Here is a 21,554-nt window from a genome sequence, read left to right as displayed (position 1 = left end):
AAAAAAGACAAAAAGTGTACTAATACATATATATTAACTCCAAAAAGTGGGCAGTATATATACGGTCTTTATTTGCATAACCTCTAAATGTCTGACTTAGCAGGACTCATCTTAACAAAGAATTAGTCAAGGGAAAAATGAAAAATATGTTACACATTTGCCAATACAACAGCTATATTTTAAATAAAAATAACAATAATATACATGTACAATATTGTAATGATATCATTTGATGAAAATAACACTGATCAGTATCAAACAGGATTTAACTGATTATCCATCCTCAACAGATGAAACGCATTTCACAGAAATAGATGCAGGCAGGGTGAAGTCAAATGATATTCATGGCTTCCATGAGAAAGTTACCATGAAAGTTAAGGTAAAAATGTGAAGAACAGAACTTTAAATAGATTGAGATTTATATTTATAAAAGTTCAGCATTATAGCAGCTAGGTGCATGTGCTGCAGGAAGATGGTAACAGCAACCTAGTGGTAGACAACATACACACTTGCACACATACTCACACACACAAACACACACGTGCGTGCCCATGCTCAAATGCATGTGCATAGGTCCTCAGCTTGATTATACAAGCATACACTAACTAGGTTTTGATGGGGCAATACCAGGAATGGGGTTCACCTCTCCGTATTTAGCTGTCTGCAAGGTAGCTGTCGCTGCCTAAAGTCAGATGAGATGAAACCCATATAAGGCAACATCAGCTGAACATTTGAATGAAAACTGTTTTCATCCTCAGCATAGTTAAGGCTGTTAATTAAAAAATCTGAAGTTAATCAAGACTGGAAAAAAAAAGGTAAAACCCCTTACATATGAAATTTGGAAATAAAAAAAATATCCTGAGTTTTGATAAATATTTTTATTATAATAAAATACCATGCTTATTGAAAACATGTCTTTTATAAAAACACGTTTTATGACATTTTTTCTTGAAATACTCATGCCTTAGTGCATGAAATATGTTAATAAATCTTTGGGGATATCTGTAACAAATTAATAGGAAATGAAAAGCCAAAGGATAACCTGTCATGTATGTACAAAACATGCATTGCTCCTGGCAACACACATGATGTTTACTGCAGGCATCTTTATCTTTCTGTTTTCTCACAGGGTCCTGCCCATATTTTAATACTTTATAATTAATTATGCTTCATGAAACTATTTACAGAAGCAGAAACTAATCACACATCTTCTTAAGCCCATAAATATGGAACTACAGAAGTAGAACATATTTTAAAACAGTATGAAGACAAGGGTGCTACAATAGTACTGCTCTCTAGAAGTACAGTTCATGATTTATTTTCTTTGTGAAGATTTAAATCTAAATGAAAATAGAAGTTCAAATTCTCCCTCTGTTTTCGTTGGTTGCATTCTTTCCACCCGCTATTTCTAGAGGATTTTGCCCCAAGACAGTATTTGGGTTGCAGAAACAGTTGTAAATTGTCACAAAAGTATCTCGAGTAAAGAACCATGATCAGGCTCTTAAATGCCCACTATTCACACGGGATAAAATCAATTTGTTTTTAATTAAAAATAGCTGGTTTCCAATACTAGCCATCATTTGTACTGTTCTAGTAGTATTAGTTTTTGCTTTTGGTGTGTTTTTCTCTCCTCCACTGTCATTAAACACAGGTAACATGGAAACAGTGAAACAGACCATAGCCAAAGTGCTGCCAAATGCATTGAACACACAAAATGGTTACAAAATGGCATTTATAGAGGCCATGGGAGGTTCCTTGTAAAAAACAGTAAGTAAAAACAATCATCAGAGTGAAATGCACTTTTGACTTGACTGCATCCTTCGATATTTTCATTAGCTACCTCTATAATATCCCTGATAAAAATTCTACTTTTTTACATTTAAACTTCTATTACAAAGTATTTAATGTTTTATTAAAAAAACGCCACACAATAGTGATGGTGGTTAATCTGCTTCATAAAAGATAATACATTGAGTTATATATAATAATGGCTTTGATCCAATTAACGTTATGTTAAACTGCTTAGTAATTGCTGTGACTTCAGTTCCTACAACTGTTATAGTGAATACAAATGATCGTTTAATGTACAGGAAGTGGGTATCTTTTGGAAGTGCTGATTCAGAAGTATTCAAGTGCTAACAATGACTTGTTCTTTCTACACTTTTCTTCGTGTTCCATAAATGATGATTTTATAAACGTCCATGATTTTGAATGTGACACAGTTTTGTGGCAATTTTTTTTAATAACCTTTTTTGTGCAAACACAAAACTAGATTTTTCTAAATGTTACCATCTCATTAAAAGTAATTGCCACTTTTACTTAAAAAGGCACCAGTATTAATGTAAGAGAATATACCTTTTACACTGTTCTATGAAGAGCTGTACTTGTTACTGGAGCGGAAATTATCATATCCGTGATCATTCGCTTTGAACTTTAAACAGGACTGCCTTTCCTCCAGGGACAACAGATCTTTGGATTGGCACCAGCAACACAAGCACGACTGTTAAAATAAAAGGAATAAACACCTTACATCATTTTGTTTTGCACACGTGGCCAAACACACTGAAATGCTGCCCTTCTTCACCAGTACAGTAGGAAATGGCAAGTATGTGAGCTGCCATTTTGGGATTACAGGGTAAGCAAAGAAATAAGCTTAAGCTTTGCCTTGCTCAAATGATCAGTAACTTCTGGGATGCCCCAACAGCAACCTGAGCGCTGGAGGGCAGGAAGGTTTATATTGAGTTATATATAATAATGCCACACACATACCGCTTTGAGTGTGGTGTGCAATTCTAAATGCATCTGAAAGTAAAATTACAATTCCTTGTCCTTTCTCAGATCAACTTTCTTGGAAAAAATGTTTGCACGGTAATCTATACTTTCTAAGCAAGATGTTGCTATATTTTTTTTGTGGGGGGAAAAAAAGAACTAAGTAGGACAACGGTGAAAACCTACATAGAGTTCATACATCTACTAGATGTACTGCAAATCTTTTGCTGATGCTACTGACTGGCTTTGGGTGCTGGAAGTCCATCTGGGATCCCACACACCCACTTGTTTCCACGGTCAGGATGCTAGAGATCTCTTATGTGCTCTCAGTTCCTGTGACTCTTTCAGGGAGACGGCAATGTAGACAGGAAAGGCAAGACCGACACTAAAGCCTCTGCAACATGTGCTGTCACAATTGTTGTAGGAAATACCCTAACATTACTGGATGTAGAACTGACTAGCTTCTGATGGAAAGATACAGCCAGTAAGGAAATTACACAGCCAGGCAATAGGCCTAGCAGTGGCCAGTGGTTAAATGCTTGGCAAAGAAAACAAAAAATCTAAGAATTTGTGGTGGGTAATGCAAGAACCCTGATACAGTGTCTGAAGATGGACACTGGAGGGCCACAAAAAAGCCCAAGTCTGGACATCTTCTGAGCAGCCACGAAGGCTGAAGGACCGATGGGCTGCAACCCACACCCCACCACTTGCTATCCAGAGTCTCAAATTCTGCACGGAGAATTAATGCCCAGGACTATTCTCTCAAACCAAGGCAAAACTATAAACTGGTCTGTCTCATGAAATGTTGGTGTTGGAAAGGGACGAGTGCATATTTGCACCCTCTGCCTTACGTAACTGCCTAGTGATTTAAGCGCTCTGTCAGGATGGGGGGAACCCGGGGTCAGGGCCCTCCCTGTTGGGTTGCAGAGGATATGGCTACGTGTATCTCTGCAGCACGGTCCGAGTCTGCTTTGTCAGTGCTGTTGAAGTGGCGGGGTGCCAGCTCCAGTCAGGAAGTGATGTAGCACTGATTAGCATGGTTTATAGTACACTGCTGACATCATCTTTTAACCAGAGGAGCAGCTCCCAGCAGCCTCTTACCTTAAAGCAGTTTTGGAATCTTTTGCTCACCAAATACAGAGCTATCGGATTGATGCAGGAATTCAGTGAAGCCATGTTAATGCCAATGTAGTCCATCACAAGAAAAAAGCTGTGTGGAAATTAAAGTAAGTGAGACACACCTCATTTTCTCCGAAAAGGCTTAGCAGAGGTTTACAACTATGAAAAATGAACTCAGCTTCACTCAGCCAAGACTAACTATTAAATGTAATGGTAAGGGGGCTTATATCAAAAATTTAAGTCATAGAGGTAACAATTGTGCTCAGTAAAAAAATTTGAATCAGTAGATTATTCTCATGAAAGTAGTTTCAGAACATCCAACCACCTTAACTTGTGGAAGGAAACATTCGTGAGGTTTTTTTCACGGATTTAATCCTAGCTGTTCTGCTGAAAGGAAAAACAGGGACAGAAGTTCTCCCTCAGCCCTCGTAATGCCACAAGACAGTAGGGCAGTCCCAAAAGGGATCAGGAGAAGACAAGCAAACAGGACAGAAGCCCTGCGCTCATGGGATTCCTCATAATTTCCTGACTCTGCTACTGTAGTGAAACCAGAGTGCCCTGGATGAAGAAGCAGGGAGAACTTCAGACACACAGAGTAAACTAGTTCATTAACAAATCCTGCTATGCTTATGGAGAATGTCAGCAGCGCACAGGCCTTTTTTTTTTTACAGTCTTACCTTAAAAGTTCACATCTGTTGGGGTCCTTCTGATCATAAATAGTGAGCTTCAATATTCTGCTTAAATGAAGTGGGAGCCAACACAAGGCAAAAACAAGTACCAGACAGAACACAGTTTTGGCCACCTCACGTCTCTGAAAAAGAAAATTGGACAGAACAATGTTATAGTTTCTGTCTGTCTCTTGATTGTTGTTGACTTCTAACATCCAAATGTTCAATAAACAAAATGAAATCCTTATCAAAAGAGGAGTTAGGAGAACATCAGAATACTTTATTTTCTTGGAATATGTACTTAATCTTTTCTGTTGTTTTAGATGTCTTGCACTGATTCTCCGTACCTCAAATTTTTAAAACTATGAGTAATAAAAAGAAAAAAATCAAGGGCATAAAAGCGGTCATTTAAATTAAAATTAAGAACATATTTCTCTCCCCAGTCACTTTCAAATACCAGCTTGTTTTCAATTGTATTTTCTTGTGCTTTGATCTCAGGTCTTATTTTAAATGCCCCAAGAGATTTCAGTTACAGCTTTATCAAGGGAAGAGGAAAGGAGCACAAATGTAATTTATAGTATGAATGTAATTTAATTCTAGTGACGTAGGGTGTTTGTCTCTGGTGTATTGCTAACTTGGAATATATTATGGAATGTGTTTTGTTCTGATGACATATTCTGCTAACCTCACTATAGTTCAGCATGGAACTGATTCAAAATAATTTAACAAATTTACAGCACCAGCTTCTACATTACAGCACGACCTCAGTTTTCCTTGCAAAATATCCAGCTCTCCTTATTGTAAAGAAAAAGTAGAAACTATAAAACTTGAAGGATTAACACCAAACAAGAAAAAAATAACAGTTTTTGTGATTGGCAGTGAAAATCTTATGTTTCTGAGGGATCTGCTATATATATATTTATATATTTAATGTATGAGTTCAGCAGCACCACTGTTAGGAAAATTCTCCATAGTAATCTTGAAGTTGTTATACAAGAACAGAAAAATGTTGTGGCAGTACAGTCAGTAAAGGTATTCCTGTCATCCTCCCTACAGTCAGCAGAGTTGTCAGGGATAAATATTTACCTGTTTTAAGTGGTCATTTAAAGCAATCTGCATCCCACTTTTCTTTCGTAACATCTCACAGGTCATGAGAGTATAGAAAAATGCTGTGATAGCCAGTGGCAAACAGAAGTAAAAGCTAAACAGCCACCAGTCTTTAGCTTGCTTGTAAAACTAGAAGGAAAACAAAAGCAAAAACATTTTTAGGAGTTGAATATTGAGCATTTTGGAAACTATGATGTAAACAATTGGTCAGTCTGTCCTGAAAAGGAGCTCTATAAGGTGTACACTACAGATGAGAAAATGGCACAAGACAGTAATATGCCCAAAGCCCACAAAAAGACAAAAATTTATGAATGCTCTTCTTTCAGCCAATATACTTCAGAAATCTGTCAGTATTTCATTTGAACCTTACATTCACCTACATTTCACATACAGTTGTGCACATTACAATCCACACAATACCGAGAAGATCCAAGGAACTGTTTTGGAGATTTTATAAATGTCAGTCTTACCATCATAAAGGTCGATTTCTGCGTGGGGTGAAGCAGGCAGATTCTAAGATCCTTTCCTCTGTACTCCATCATAATCATGTCAAATGCAATAGCTTCTGGAACAGCCAATATCACCGATATCACCCAGATCAGTACAATTTCAACAGCAGTCCACTTTGGCACTCCAATTCCTTTAATACGACTCCAAGAAGCAACTGCTCGGTACCTGAAGCAATGGCACACGTTTGCAAATTAAAAATATAAGAAAACCCACCTGCCTTAAACTCAGCTTGTTCGTAATATATCAGCTGAGTGGAAAGGCAAATCTGAGCCAGTGCCTGTACTGAAAAGGAACTATAAGTGAGTTTACTGAAAAAATGGGTCTCACCTGTCTATACTGAGGGCACACAAACTCAACACTGTGATACCCACTGAAGCCTTCTGAATGAAGGGTACTAATTTGCACATTTCAACACCGAAGGGCCAGTCCTCTGCAAGTAGCTGTGAAAAAGAAAACAACAATTAGAAATGAACCATTTAAAAAAAATAATTCCCAAAGCTGCAACATGGACTTTTCTCTTGCTTGTTTTTCTTTTCTACCATGTAAAACAATCAAGAAGAACCTTTTCACAAGGGAGTCTCCAAGTTGTACTAGGCTGTACCATCCCAGTCATTCCCTGGCCGGGCAAGGATATTCATAAATGAGTAGTCCTGACTTCTTAAGCCCTGCAAACTCTACTCATTCTGCTTCTAATTTCACCTCCCCAGTGTTTATGGCAAAAAAAATGACTGAGCAGGTGAAGATTTTCCTCATCTTTCTATTGCTTTATCTGTCTTGTCTGTTCTTTGCTTTTCTTATATGTTTCAAGTATCTCTCTATTTACTAGAAATACAGAAAATTCCTTGAGGCTCATCAGAACAGGGACAAAACCAAGAACTGCACATCTGGGGGTGGGGTTTATTTGAAGCTGGGTCTCTAGGCTCCCTCAGCTGATAAGTCAGGCAACACTGGCAAGCAATGTATCCCATAGTTTTTAGCTGACCATCTGATAACAAAAGAAGGGATGCACTGGACACTCAGGGAGCCTAAACAGCTACTTTGACCTGTTTCGCAGCAGGTAAAGACAGAACAGATGAATCCCGTGCTGAAGACCTTCACTGACCAGTTTTCCAATGATTCTATATTACAATACTGACAGAACTATCTGCACATTCAGCATACCTATAAGTGCTGTGGAATAAAGGAAACAGCACAATGAATTTTATGTTGGTTCAATTGCACTGTGGGTCATACATTTTAATGGAAATCTTCCATCACATCCCTAGCTGTATATTTTAGCTGATTCAGGGGACAAGACTTACTGGACACAGAAAGCACCCTCCTCACAGCTGACGCTATGAACTCTTTGTCCGTAGCTTCAGTTTAGAAACATTTAATCTTCATACTACGCTGTGAGCTGCTCTAATGGCTCAAATACACCACAGCAGCAGCCAAATCTTCCAGTTCCTCACAAAAACAAGACTCTCCAGAACAAACATTACGCCAAGAAATAGTCGCAACCATTATATACAAAAGTAAACTTTCTGAGTTTCTGTAATTAGTTACATTATCTAAGCCCATCTCTGTTTTTCATTACTTTCTTCAAATGAGGCCTTTCGGCTCTGTTGCAGATTGAGGGCTAAAAAATGGAGAAGGAGAGGAAAGAACAATAACTACCCAAAAGAGATGGCAAAATCTTTCCCTTGGCTCAGGTCACCTCAGGCATCTCTTTAAAACAGGCACAGGCATCTCATTCTTAAGAGAAGAAGAAATAGATCGTGATACTGTATAGATTCTGCTGGGGACTAAATTGGTTGAAAATAGCCACAGAGTTGCCTGCTCAGATTGGTTTGGTTCATCAAAGTCCTTAATCACGCATACATGTTCATATAAGGATAAACAGTTACAAGGCCCAAGACAGTTTTTGAAAAGCCCTGATATAATTTAAGTATCCTTTTATTTTAACATAAAGGAAGTTAAGTACATTTCACGACCATCTGTTTTTGGAAATACCTATGAAGTGCTCACCAGTATTTTCAGGTACCAGAACACCTTCAGAAACCTGCTTTAATCCTGTGCTGAAATGTGATCTTTGAAAGAAGAGCAGCAGGAAAACTGTAACATAGCCCAGCTTTGATCTAGTTCTTAGATGATCTACCTAAGTAAGGCAGAGAGTATAATGCTTCTGAAGAAATGAAGCAGATAAATAAATTCTAGGGATTTATGTTTCCTGAGAATTTTATGGAAAGTAATAAAGCAGAGGAAGCAGGGATGAGGCTGTAATAACCATACAGTAACTTTTACTTATGTGATGTGGGAAAATAACTAGGTCTGTAATTAAAGTATTTTCAGTAAAGCCTCTCCCTGAGACTTCTTTTGAATTGCTGTAAGGGGTTGATAGTAACAAACTACTATTAAAATTGCAAAGTCAATAATTACAGGTGTTCTAAACGTATACTCCACAGAATCCAGTGACTCCTGGATGAATTAATTTATATCAATCAGGCAGTGAACCTCCAGCCTACCACACCTAGTTGCTATAGGAATCAAGGACTGGGCAGCAAGTACATTGTATACTTGTTTATAGTATCTATACTGTATATTGTATGTGTGTATATATTAAACCAGAGATGACTCATTTAAAAAGCACTTCAAAATTAAAATATTTTGTTCTTTGTTGAACTCAAATTCAGAACTGTGCTCAAATTTCTGTTGGAATGTCCTGTTGAAGACTTTCAGCTGCAACTAGGTGGTGTATGTGGAAGACACTCCCTGTCTCTCTTCCCTAAAATCACAACCGTTCAGCCACACATCAGAGATTTCACTGAACTAATGCTTATCTCTCAGGTGCAGACAGTCACACCTGTGCTCCAAGCTACCTGGATTTGAGCCAACTCCAGTTTGGGAGCGGAGCCGTATGGCTGGACTGTAATGGGGCTGCACATGAGTGAACGTGGTCTGCTGAGAGAAAGGGCGCATTAGCTTGGCTTTAGCATAACGTCAGAATATTACTTGCATTCAGCAAGCTTAAATCGGGGGCAGAATGGACACACAGCTGTCTGCATGGGATTGGAAAAACATGCCCTTTATTTCTTGCAGCTGATGTATTGTGAAATTTGAGCATTTTAACGCATGAGTCATAAGTTTATCATGGTATTGCAACTGGTTAATGACATGCTTTGCAGCAAACGCTTGAAAACATTAAGTAAAAGGAAAAAAGTAGAATGTTTTAATTGCTGAACTATGCTTCCTCCTTGTTTCTGTTTGTCCTCTGTATTGTCACATCCTCAAAACACTGCCTTATGGTATAGCGAAAATCCAGTGAAGTATTCAAGAGGATCGTATTCGTGGACAAGAGCAATGACTTTTCTTAGTGAAGTATAGATGCAGTCAAACGCAATTCTGTATGGGTAAAGTGATTTTCTTATGATTCATAATAGGGTATCTGCACAAAGAGTGCCATTTTACAAATAGTAAATGACTTAGAGTCATGAGATACTGCCAAACGGCAGCAAAGAGAAAAATAATGTTGGGTTTTCAGCAGTAAAATGCCAAGAGAAGTCTACCACTCACTGGCTGTATTCCGAGTGACCTTTTCCAACGCTTTTTAGTCACTTATTTTACGTGGACAAAGTTTTAACTGTTAAGCCACAGAAATGTGTTGAAGATGAAATGAAATAGAATGAAAGGAAAGGGAACACATTGGAGAGTGATGTGAAATCATACTTAAAAGAACTAATACAGCTGATGCACTCCTAGCAAACACTTTTTCAGACCAGGCACAGATCTGAGCCAGAACTGATGTGAAAGCTGCACAGCTACGGAAGTAGCCCCAAGAGATGATGTGACTCAGACACACCTGTGAATTACAATTCCTGCCCTGCTTCCGCTCGGTTGTGTCGGAACAGAAAGATGTTCGTAATCTGCTGGTGGAATACACCAGCATGTGAGCACCATATGCTGCTCTCGATGGCTCAGGTGCTGTGGCCGCCAGCTAGAAGGCTGATGCCACAGCTCCAACCCACTATTGATGACTTTCTGCGGTCCAGGACGAAGAAGCAGCAAAGCATGCACTTATTTACATTAGTGCCATAGTCCCAAGCAACTAATACACACTGAAAGGCAGAGCAGGAAGGCAAGTCTAGTTTACAGGACAATAGGTCTCGATTTTCATTATAATGAATTGCAGAGTTACATGGAAAATCAGACATTCAACTGTACATCCAATTCACAAGCAACATTTTTTCAATGTAGCTGTGAAATGACTGGCAGGTTTTCACCTGATGCTTTTGAGATGGGAAGGTCACGCAGATAAAGTAATATTCAGTATTTCATAGGAGCAAGCATTTTTTGAAAAAGGAGATTTGCCCAGGAAATTAAGCTTATGGTCAGGGATAACTCAGACAACATTACAAAACTTAGTAATATTTAACAATAATTATGATGTCAGGGTGGGGATTTTCCCTCTAGACAAGAAAGTGTATTTCCCGCTTCCTAGTTAAGCTAACGATGTTTCACTGTTCTATCCAATAAACAGTGTAAATCTTAATATGAGGAATGCAATTAGTTTCTTTCCCTGTGCCTTTAACTGTTGCTTAGAAACTTCATTGTTTTAAAAAAAATACTTAAGACCAAGGAATATCATACAGACATCTTGACAATGCCAGAAACCTCATAATGTGTTTTCAAAGTAAAAAAAATCTGCGATTTCACAATCCCAGTGAAAGGACTGCATCAAAAGTCACCATTAAGAAAGCTGTGCTACTGACAGATTAGGAAGCATAAACACAGCGTAGAAGCAAAAATAACCAAGTAAGGTGAAAGCTTGTTTTGAAATTTGTCACATGCATCTTTTAAGTGAATGTATACATAACGAATGTATACATAATGAAAAAGCTACTCCTAGTTTACAAATCTATACCGACATCATCTAATGTATTTCAGTTTGGAGATCCTCCATGAAAATTATGTATGTGTATTTTCAACAATATACACTTTTCCACTACCCTCTATATTGGACTTCAGAGTAGATGGTTCCCATCTAACTACAGAACAAAGTTACCCCCCCCCCCGCCCCACCATTGCCTGTAGAGTCCAGACGGGTTCCTTCACTGGACAGTTCATATGTTTCTTAACTGCTATAAGCTGCATTTGTTGACCATAAAGGGTTCCTAAGCAAAACAGACTTCTAGCTTAATATGGTCAGAGACTGATAAACTTTGTGTAAGAAATTCTGAGATGGACTTTGCAAGACCTCAAGTAAGTGGTTCAGATGTTGAAAGAAAGGAAATAATGCATTTCTCCCAATAAAATGGCTGTTATCTTTAACACCAGAAGGACCAGTGGCCAAGAGTTGTAATATGGAAAAGGTTTTCTAAAGACAAGCACCTTGACTTTTTTTGAAATGCATGCCCTATAGGTACTTGCATTACAAGAGTTATTAGTAAGGTCATCACAAAGCCATTTCCATGGAAATCCTGACTTTTTTAGAGCAGGTGGATTAACAAAGGGAGCCGTTTGCATCTGCATGGGATATGCAGTCCCTAATTTAGTCTTTCTTATACTTCCAGTACTTGATGATGCTATCTAATGTTAACTATATTTTTGGTGTAATCCCTAAAATGCATTACTGGAAAAAAAATCGTTGCCTGCAAAGCTTACTGTGGCCTTTGATCACTGGCTTGGATAAAGACCAGTTTTTATTCCTTCCCTGGAATTTTTTTTCTCCTCTCTTCCATTGTCCTCTGAGATAAAGGAACCTATGACAATATTTCCAGGTAGATATTCTTCCTCAGTCATTTGTGTCATAGAAAATTGATAGAGTTCAGAAAGCCACACGAGCGTACAGAGGATAGGTTGTTCCCCGTTAAAAATCAGTTGGAACATTACAAGAAATTTGATTTAATATAAGAGAATAAATATTACAAAATGAGAGAGGTGTTGCCTATATATCAGAAGAGAAAGCATATTATTATATTATTTGATTACAGCTTTTTTAAGTCTATGTTCCTATCTCATTACACATATACGCGTGAGAGGCAGAGCTAACATAAGTTTGGAATTTCCAGTCCTGATGTTGTTTTGGTGTCTTACACATGGGAGTTACCAACTTTATCGATTTGGGAAACTGAGCATAAGCCTTCCAGAGCTGCAGACCTGTATTGTCAAGTGTAGAAAGCTGCCACTGTCTTGTCTTCCAAAGTTTAAGTGCAGAGAAGAGACATAAAAAGCTCACTGGTCACCTGCTCCATCCTTCTGCTCCTTGTGTTCACACCTTTAACTGCTGTCTGAGGCCTCAAATGAACAAAAATACTTTGTCTTACATAGTTTAGTGAAGCAGTTGACCAGGCATAGGACCACCTTCACATCCAATTAGTAGTAATTTTGCAAAGTACCTAGGACTGCCACAACATTATGTACTGCAGGATGATTGTCTCACTCAGGCTTTTCTCTGCTCCCCATGCTGCAGCTCTGGGGGTACGGCCAAAGCCAGACTGTTTACCAGGATTCTGAACGCCGAAAAGGTCTTCCAGGTTCTGCATGCTGGAACTGAACACCCCTCCAGCCCTCACTTCATACCCAGTTTCCTGACTGTGTGGCAGACTCCAGTACTTTGCATTTCTACTGAAGGTATTGATTGATGTACAGATTTAACACGTGCGATGGACTAATTCGCATTTTACACATTGGACTGCATTTGCCTCACAGTCTAGATAGCACCTGCTTTTCTTTAGATACCCTCAATTTAAGAAACATAAATTTTCATTTGGGTATTTTTTCAGCTACTTACGTATTCACTTGAATAGTCAGAAGGGACATCTTTTGCAGTTATCACTTCTAATACCTAATAAAACGCTGCTCCTAGTGTGAATTCTGAGTTCTCTCTTATGGGTCTGCCCGGAAAGCGTTCACGGACACGTTCACACTTTCTATTACAAGCCGTGTTGAGTAAACCACTGGCATTTTATTAACATGAGAAATTCTCTCACATTCTTTTTTCACACAGCTGTCTAACAGAGGATCTGGTAGCAGTTCTGAAGATCTGTTTCATCCAGTTGAAAATCGTTTCAAACAGCAAATTACAACTGTTAAGTGTACTCAGTTTAGAAACCAAGTCTTTGCTAGCCTTTGTTTTTCCCATACTGCTCGGTGATTATAGCCAGCTTTTGATTGCATTACCGTGTTGTCCCTCAAAACATTGCTCTGTGGGTGGAATTAAATGGGACGTGGAGTTGATGAAAAGTTGATGAAAAGCCATCATCAACTCAAACCTCACTCAGACTCTGAATTCTGATTAAACAAACACAATGTCTAAGGTCTGGTTTGGTTTTTTAACTCACGTTTATTCAAAAGTCCTGTTTTAAAGCAGCAAATATTTCACTCATTATTTTAAGGGACAATATAAATTTATTATGGCCTTTTCATTAAGATGAGTAGCAGTGTGGGAGATTCAGCACCTGAGAGCTATTGCTTAGCTCCTGGCATTATCAATACCACAGTAAAAATCCCGGACTTGCACCTGGTATAATATTTATCAGTTTGCAATCTGACCTTTTATTCCTCCCGTTCCAAGCTAGTAATGATATACTCGATGACATTCAATCAAGATAAGGACTGCGGTATATTGTTGCATGTATCATTAATTTAATTTTGAAATAGTGTCACTGAGATTGCAAAGTCTTGTACTTAGCAGCTGTTACTGATTTAATCTTTTTTATTTTTCCGAGAACAGATTAAAAAAAAATCTGTGTTCGATATCTTTTCTTACAAAATAGTTTTTTCAAAACAGCTTAAAGTATTTTGTTTCATAAATTCCACTGTCACTCAGAAGACTACGCACCTCTCACAAGAACGACGCTAAGTGGATAATGTGGAAAATACTGAAACCCCAAATCGCAGAACTCCCGTGTAATCCAAATTATCCAGCTCATGAATTTATCAGTTATGATGTTCTAATACTCCAATACTTTAAAAGGATAAAGATGCAGGATTCTCCCATTTCAGCAGCTTCTGAAGTAATTGCTATGGATACAGGAGACTAAATTCAAACCCCAAAGCTAAAAATAACAAACCCCAGAGTTTACAACCATGCATATGAAGTGAGGCGAGGGAATAGGTAGAGGCCCTTATGTTCACTTTATAAAGAAACCGATGGGTCCTCAGGGACCCAGACTGTAAACTCTCAAGGAAGAAGATGCCTTGTTATTTCCAGCATCCCTCCCATGGGTGCTGACCGTGACTAGGGGCCGGATTCAAGTGCCCAACGCACTCCTAAGGACAAACGGACCGCGCAAGTTGGGTAGACAGACGGAGATTGGTAATCCTTCCGTGGCAAGTGAAGGGGCAGAGGAAAGAAGGCGCAAGAGCAGCAGGTGTGGCTCACTCCCTCTCGGCTGGCTGCCCGTGCTGCGACACTGGCCAAAGGGGTTAAAGGCTTCACAGCTCGGGAGAGCATCATGCCTCACAACCGCTGGACGCGCAAAACTAATACAAATCGCTCAGTCGGAATGAGCTTGGTTCCTCCTGGAAAAGTTCCCGTGCCACCAGCGACTGTACGGACCCACGGGAAGCGTGTGACTAAGCCTGCCCCGGCTGCGCGGCAGGGAGCGAGTGGTGCCCACCCCACGGGAGAGGGTGTTCTGTGCCTCCCCCCTGTTCCTCGGGGGAAAGGAGGGAAACCACGAACCCACTGCTCGTTTATCTATGGCCTTTATTTCATTTATCCCGAGGACAGCAGCTCTTTCGCGGTGACTTTCGGAGCCCGGCCGCCTCCAGCCGCATACTCCTGCCCCGCTCCCAGCCCGGGCCGCTGTAAGGGTGGGACGGGGGCACGCACCGCGGGGTGCCATGCGGGGCAACAAGGACAACATCTGACCGGAATACCACCTTCCGGCAGGCTTTTGGCGTGAGGTCGAGCCCCCGGGTGTCTCCCAGCCAGAAACGGGGCCCCCCAGCAGCCACGGCGGTGGCGGGTGTCTGCCGGGGACCGGCGGGGAGCCCCCCCCACAGGAGCTCCCGGACCCATCCCCGGCTCCCCCTCACCTTGTAGACGCTGATGGGGATGTCGATGATGATGTGGAGCAGGTCGCCCAGGGCCAGGCTGGCGATGAGGATGTTGGGGCCGTTCCTCATGCACTTGTTCTTGTAGATGATCCGCAGCAGCGTGGAGTTGCCGATGATGCCCAGGACGAAGACGAGGCAGGACACCACCGTGTTGATGTACTTGAAAGTCTCCTTGATCTCCGTTTGCCCCGTGCACATGGGGGGCGAACCCGAGCGCGGCCGCCCGCCGGCCACCCCCCCGCCGCTCTTGGGCAGCGCGGCCGGCCGGGAGGCGTTGGGCTCGGCGCCCCGCACCCCGGGGCTCCCGGCCGTCGGGGGGACGGCGTCGGCCGCCGCCGGCGGGCTCTGCCTGCCCGGGCTCGGCTGCCGCAGGGAGCCGTCGCCCTCGGCGGCGGCGCGGCAGCTGAGGAAGAGGAGGAGGAGGAAGGCGGGCAGCCGCCACGGTCGGGTGGCGGGCATGGCGCCGCGGCACGGCAGATCCCCCGCCGGGCGGCCGCCGCCGTCAGCGCCGACCTGCGCGGAGAGAGGGGACGCGGCGTCAGGCGCCGGGACACGGCACCCCGCCGGTGGCCGCCACCGGGGGACGGAGCCGGGGCGCTGTCTGCCGCCGGACGGGGACGGGCCGAGGAGTCCCCGTCCGGCCGGACCCGCTCTGCCCCCCGCTCCTCTTCCCCTCACCTCGCCGAGCGAGTCCGAGCCGATCCTCCCCGCCCGCCGCCTGCGGGGCTTTGCCTGCCGAGCGGGGGAAAGGCGCTCCGCGGGGTGCAGCGCTCCGCGCCCCCGCTCGCTGCCCCCTCCCGGGACCGGCTGCCGGCGACGGGGCGCCCCGGGCCGCGAGGGCGGGAGGAGGGACGGGCACTTGTGGCAGGAGCCGGCGGCTGTCAGCCGCGCACCAAACCCCGTGGCTAAAGCCGCGCCAGCGGGGCAGAGCCCCCCGCTTTTCTAAAACGTTCAACCGCATCTGGCCCATCACTCACGGCCAGACCCCACCCGCGTCCTCCTCCGCCCTCCCCCACCCACGCCCCCCGCCGCGGAGCCCGGCCCCTCCGCCCGGTGCCTCCCTCCAGCCGCTCTCGGGAGCCGTGCGTCCCCCCATCCGTCCCCGTCCCCTCCCCCCCGACGTGCTCCGTACCTCGGTGCCTACCGGGCGATCTGCCCCGCGACCTGCCCCCTTTCGCGGTCCGCCCGCCTCGCCTTGCACCAGGTTGTGAGGCAGCCTGAAGTAGTAATTTGGCGGGGTTTGAAACAGTTTTGCAGGGCAGAAGGGTTGTTACGAGAGGCTTTGGCGTTGTCAGAGGACTCCTGCGGGGAGGAAGAGGGCTTTTCCCCGCTGACCTCCCCGACACCCCTCCCCAGTAGATGGGCAGGGAGTTCTCCCTCCTCATTTTATTCCCCTTTGCAGACAGACTCCTCAGACATCCAGAGCGGCAAAAATGCTGGAGAAGCTGCTTGTGTAACGCCTGCAAGATTAGCGCCACGTTTTAAAGCGTTTCACAAACTGGGGAGCTTTGTGTACTCTTCTTGTATCAGAAATACGAGTTTTGGCTGTTCTGAAGTCGCAGTGATGGAGCTTGGTGATCTGGGTGCCGCTTTGGGCGGCCTCAGCAATGCAACCGAGCTCGGCGAGCTCGTTGCGGTCGTTTTGCCCTTCAGTGAAGCGTAAGGAAAGGAGCAAAGAGATTTGTACGGGATTTTGCAGAAACTAAAGAACAGCCTCTGAAGGCTGGAAACAATCACGTATCTAACTGAACAGAGTTGACCTTCAAGCTCTTTTCCAGCATCTCCACGTACACCTGCCAACGTATAAACATTTCGTTACCAAAGTGACCTGCTCACCTACATTATTGACATACCCATAGAAGAAAACACTGAAAACCAAATGTTTCTTTCAAACCTTTCCCTAAAATGGCTGGTCTGATCTATCTCCTCTTTCCAGCATCTCCTGCCAACATCTCTTGAGCCACTGTAGCAGACTGCCTTTTCCCATCCTCGTTTAGCTTCCTTTTCAGATCTCCATCTCTGTTTAAAAAAAAGTCTGCTGTATCAAACACCTTTCCCATTTAATCGCTCTTGATCCATTTCCTAATTTAGCTGGCACGCTCATTTTCTTCCCTATTTTATATTGCAGTATTTGTGAAATAAAGGCACTAGAGTCACTTCTAAGCTGTATGAGGGTAGCTGGAGGTTGATTGCACGCCAGCTGTAAGACTGATCTTTTCAGGTTCAGGCTTTTTCAGTTTGTCCTTTGCAGCACCAGCCGATTCCTACCAATGACAAAAGTGTGAACATTGAATTAACCCTATAATATTCTGAGTCCTGGGGACTCGAAGTCTTTCCAGTTTTCACTTCTGTGTTTTCTCCGTTTCCAATTTGGCGATCTGTAAGTCAGCAATGTTTTGTTAAGCGCAATACTGATTTTTGTCAGAAACTCTTGCCAGTTAACATAGCATTGACTTTTATCTTGAAATGCTTTTTACTTGCAAGGTTTTTGCTAAATCTCAAAGGCTTCTAAGCTGACCCTGGTCATCAAGTAGACTGAGACTACACCGAGTTATATTTGCTAACATTTTTGTTAGCGCAACCCACAAGATACGTTTGCTACTGTTTGGTAGCAGCACCATTGCTGCCACTTATTTCAGCTTCAGAAGTTTTAGTAATAGCAATTTAGTTTCAGAAGATTTTAGCAATAAGATTAGTATATACAGAATTCCGGGCAGCTGCTGATACCTGAAGCAGAATTATTCTTTAGTATTGCTCAAAATGGGTCTGTGTGACAAAGCATCTGAATTGTTTCTGGCTGCCAGCAGTTTGTCTGGACCGGCTCTTTTCATAATTACTGGTGGTTATGATGAACAATCAATAATGAAAAAATTGACTGTTCATCAGAAATCATGGAATAGTCAAGGAAATAAAATCAGCTAAGTTTACCACATTTTTTGTTTCTACTCTGTCTTTTCAGAGGTTAGAATATCTGAGAAATTAAAAAGAGCGCATGCTGTGGTGCAAATCTTTAATTACTGAAACAGTCAAGGAAAACACAGTTTCACAGAAATTTATGTGAGGATTAAGGTAATACTGTATTAAATGCTGAGAGCATAGTGGGTATCTTGGCAAAATAACAGTAGCTTAAATGAAGACGCAACTAACAAGATTAATCTAGATTGCAACAAGAGAAAACCATCTGTAAATATAATAGACCGGTGTCCCTTAAGTGGCCTTTGCTAATTAAGCTGTGAAATAGATTCCTTACTGAACTGATTGGAATTCATTATATAAGATTATGTGAACTGCTGCTAGTGCATCTGCTCTTTTTTTTTTTTTTCTAGAAAGCAGAAATAGTCCTTGTTCTATGGAAAGTTCACTTTTGTACAACACAGGGAAAGTTGGACCACCACCTGAAAGATCCTCCAGACCGTCAGTAATTTTATGATGATGTTCTGCACTTCCACTGTGTTCCATCCCCTCGGCTGTTAACAGTTCTATGAACGATAGCCAGTGGCTATTTTAGTGATGTCAGATGTAAAGTTTTCACCAACGACTGATAATGCTCTGAATTTTTTTTTTCTTTGGAGTGTCATACAGAAACTAAATAGACTGCATAACTGGTAATCACCACCAGAATGATTTTTAGCAACAGAAAGACTTTAAAGATTATTCTGTTATATGCAGTGTAAATGGTCACGATTGCGGCATCAGAAAACCCTTTCATTAACAAGCTCATGATACACACCACAGGATTGTATATTTTAATTCATGTTATACTCATTGAATCAATGGGAATTTTGTCATGAGCTTGCAGGTACTTTTGCAAATCTCATTAATTTTCTGTTTACCTTGTCCAGTTACTCAGTAGCCTTGGAGATCTGCCCCATCAGGCCTTTTTATTGAGTCTGGTGGAAATTTGCCTACGACTGGGGCAAGTCTGGGATGAATAGAAAGACTAGCCATCCCAGTGTGAGCCATGTATTAGATGCATGAGGTGAATTAAAGTCAGAAAAGAGTATTCTGTGTTATAGAAGTTGCCACAGAAACATTATAAATGGCAATTTTAAAGGAATAAATGTACTTTGAGAAATTGAGAAACTAGGATATCGCAGTTTTGTAATTGCACATGTTTATATACTGGACAGATGTTATAGAAGAATGATATTATCTGTCTCTTTTTTTTTTCCCCTTAGCCTAAACTTATGCAAAAATATGAATTTTTTTTAGTGTGATGTGTAGCTATGCTTTGACTCTTCTACAAAGTTAAGCAACTTCTATAAATTGTATGTAGGGTTGACTGTCAACTGCAGTGTATTGACATTATACCTAATTCTTGAAACAGTGGAACAGTATTTAGTTTGTCATAAAAGGTTATAATAAAACAATAACAGTAGATATCACAGGTGAAGCATGAAGTTTGCATGCAGATACCTGTTTTAATGTAGAATACATTGTAAATTATTCCATATTTTATCATAAAACAGCAAGATACAAAACAATGAAAGATCAGATTTGATTTGAAAACAATTTGAAAACAAACCAAATTTGTACTAAGAAGAAGATTTTAATCTCTTATAGTCCTTATTTATATGAGTTCAAGGATTTTTATATGGAATAAAGTTCAAGCCTCTAAGTCAGACTGGTTGCTAACTGAAATTATATTTTCCCATCTCACTCTAAGATTAAATTTAATATGCCACTTAGTAAAACTTACTCCCCTCATCCTTGCTATTCAGAATCAACAAAGGAAATCACAAGGTAGATTAAAGTTCTGAAACTAATATAGCAGCATGTAATTAACTTGAGGTATAAAATACAGTGAATTGCTGTCTATTAAGGGAAAAGCTAACGACATGGGTTTGGGAATGTAGCTGCAGGTTTGAAAGAGCAGCATTTCTGAGTTTTATGGAAATGAATGAAGATTTTTTTTTTTCATGCTAGTTCAGTAGAATAAAGGTGACCAAGTTTACTTTTAAATTCCAGTTGTAGTAGGAGTTTGGATCAGAATCTCCAAGGAAACCTAGTTGTTATTAAACCAGTTGTTAAAAAAAGAGTTGTTAAAAAAAAAGTACATTTTTCAGCTGCTGGAAAATGTATGCATTTGTACAGAGGAGGTGATAACTAACTATACGTTGTTTATGTTGTTGCACAGAAATCACTCCAGGCAAGCCTTTCAAGTCTGGATTAAATTTCTTTCCAGACAAAATGTCTGACCTCAACAAGAGGTGCAGTGATTCACTCATCCATGCTTTCCTGCAAGTGTGGCCATGCAATACAAACACAGCATTCATCTCGACAGAATGAACCCACTGCCACATACTGACTATAAATTGTAGTGATAAGTTGTATGCCAATGAAACCATTCAGTTGAAATTTGCTAGAATAAAGAAATCTATGCTGTGAAATAAAAGAGGGTCCAGAATAGATCTCAGGTGCTAGACAGCTGGCTGTCCACAGGCTCCTTGTTTGCTTCATGCTTGGCTCTGTTCATGATGGTTCCAACTAGCTCCAGATCAAATCTATTACTGTGGGGGCAACCTTAACTAGTGGCGATGAAAGCTGGTTCTTGCCACGAGGCACCGGGGCTCCTTCTGCGCAGTAATGTGGCTGCACTTCCTAACAACTAAAATAGTCCCTGGGATCCTCTCCTCTGAGGGAGACACTTCCGTATCTAAGGCGAGAGTTGTTCCCTTGAGGGGACTCGGTGATCCTCAGGGTCTTTTCCAACCTAAGTGATTCTGTGATTCTGTGATTTTCACCAGACTGCACTGACAGAATGCAGTAATTATTTACCCAGGGAAATAACCAAGAGATAGTGTTTACATACCATACCCCCCAAGGGGTACGAGTACTGTTCATGTGGATGACTGGAAGCTATTCAAGTGTTCATAGAGACCTAGAAAAGGCTTTCTACAGATCTACATCATGTCCTTGGGCTCTAAGTTTTTACCTTATAAGACACAAGAAGATCTTATATGTGCAAAAAGGTCTTCACTGATCAGACCTTTGAAGAAGCTCTTCACTTCAAACAGATGTTGGATTGTGGATGAAAAACAGTGCTTGGCCATTTTCTCAGTTTTGAATGTTGGCCATGGAAATGGCTGGGTATGTCACCAGCTCTCGGTGCGGAGAAGGTCAGAGCACTCTCTTCTGCAGGTCAGCAAAGACTGAAGCTGGTTGATACCTTTTAGGAAGCTCCTAACACTACTAGTCCTACTGGCCACCACCACTTTTTTAGTAGGATGTATTTGGGACGCCCAGATCTAATGAACTGAATCTACACTTTTTCGAATCAGCACAGCTGCTTGCTGAGATGGCTACTTTAACTACGTTTTTCAAGGTACTGCTGAAGGA

General features: G+C 41.7%; 1 protein-coding gene across 5 annotated transcripts in view; it reads right to left on the bottom strand.

Moving 5' to 3' along the window:
- The window catches only part of EDNRB (endothelin receptor type B), a 29,973-nt gene extending 13,785 nt beyond the window's left edge, over window positions 1-16,188 (bottom strand). For 3 of the 5 annotated variants that reach the window (XM_064440711.1, XM_064440709.1, XM_064440710.1), the window contains exons 1-8: window positions 15,894-16,188; window positions 15,195-15,728; window positions 6,501-6,613; window positions 6,134-6,338; window positions 5,643-5,792; window positions 4,566-4,699; window positions 3,871-3,979; window positions 2,356-2,500 (exon numbers count right to left, since the gene is read on the bottom strand). In XM_064440711.1, the coding sequence (XP_064296781.1) occupies window positions 2,369-2,500; window positions 3,871-3,979; window positions 4,566-4,699; window positions 5,643-5,792; window positions 6,134-6,338; window positions 6,501-6,613; window positions 15,195-15,674 (1,323 nt within the window). In that variant the 5' untranslated portion in view covers window positions 15,675-15,728; window positions 15,894-16,188 and the 3' untranslated portion in view covers window positions 2,356-2,368. The other 2 variants (XM_064440706.1, XM_064440708.1) reach the window with 2 other exon arrangements.
- Between the last annotated feature and the right edge of the window lie 5,366 nt (window positions 16,189-21,554).

The sequence above is a fragment of the Phalacrocorax carbo genome, chromosome 1 (assembly GCF_963921805.1).
Source record: "Phalacrocorax carbo chromosome 1, bPhaCar2.1, whole genome shotgun sequence".
NCBI classification, from domain to species: domain Eukaryota; kingdom Metazoa; phylum Chordata; class Aves; order Suliformes; family Phalacrocoracidae; genus Phalacrocorax; species Phalacrocorax carbo.
The sequence above is the reverse complement of the archived record's forward strand: the minus strand, read 5'-3'. Positions and strand labels throughout refer to the sequence as shown.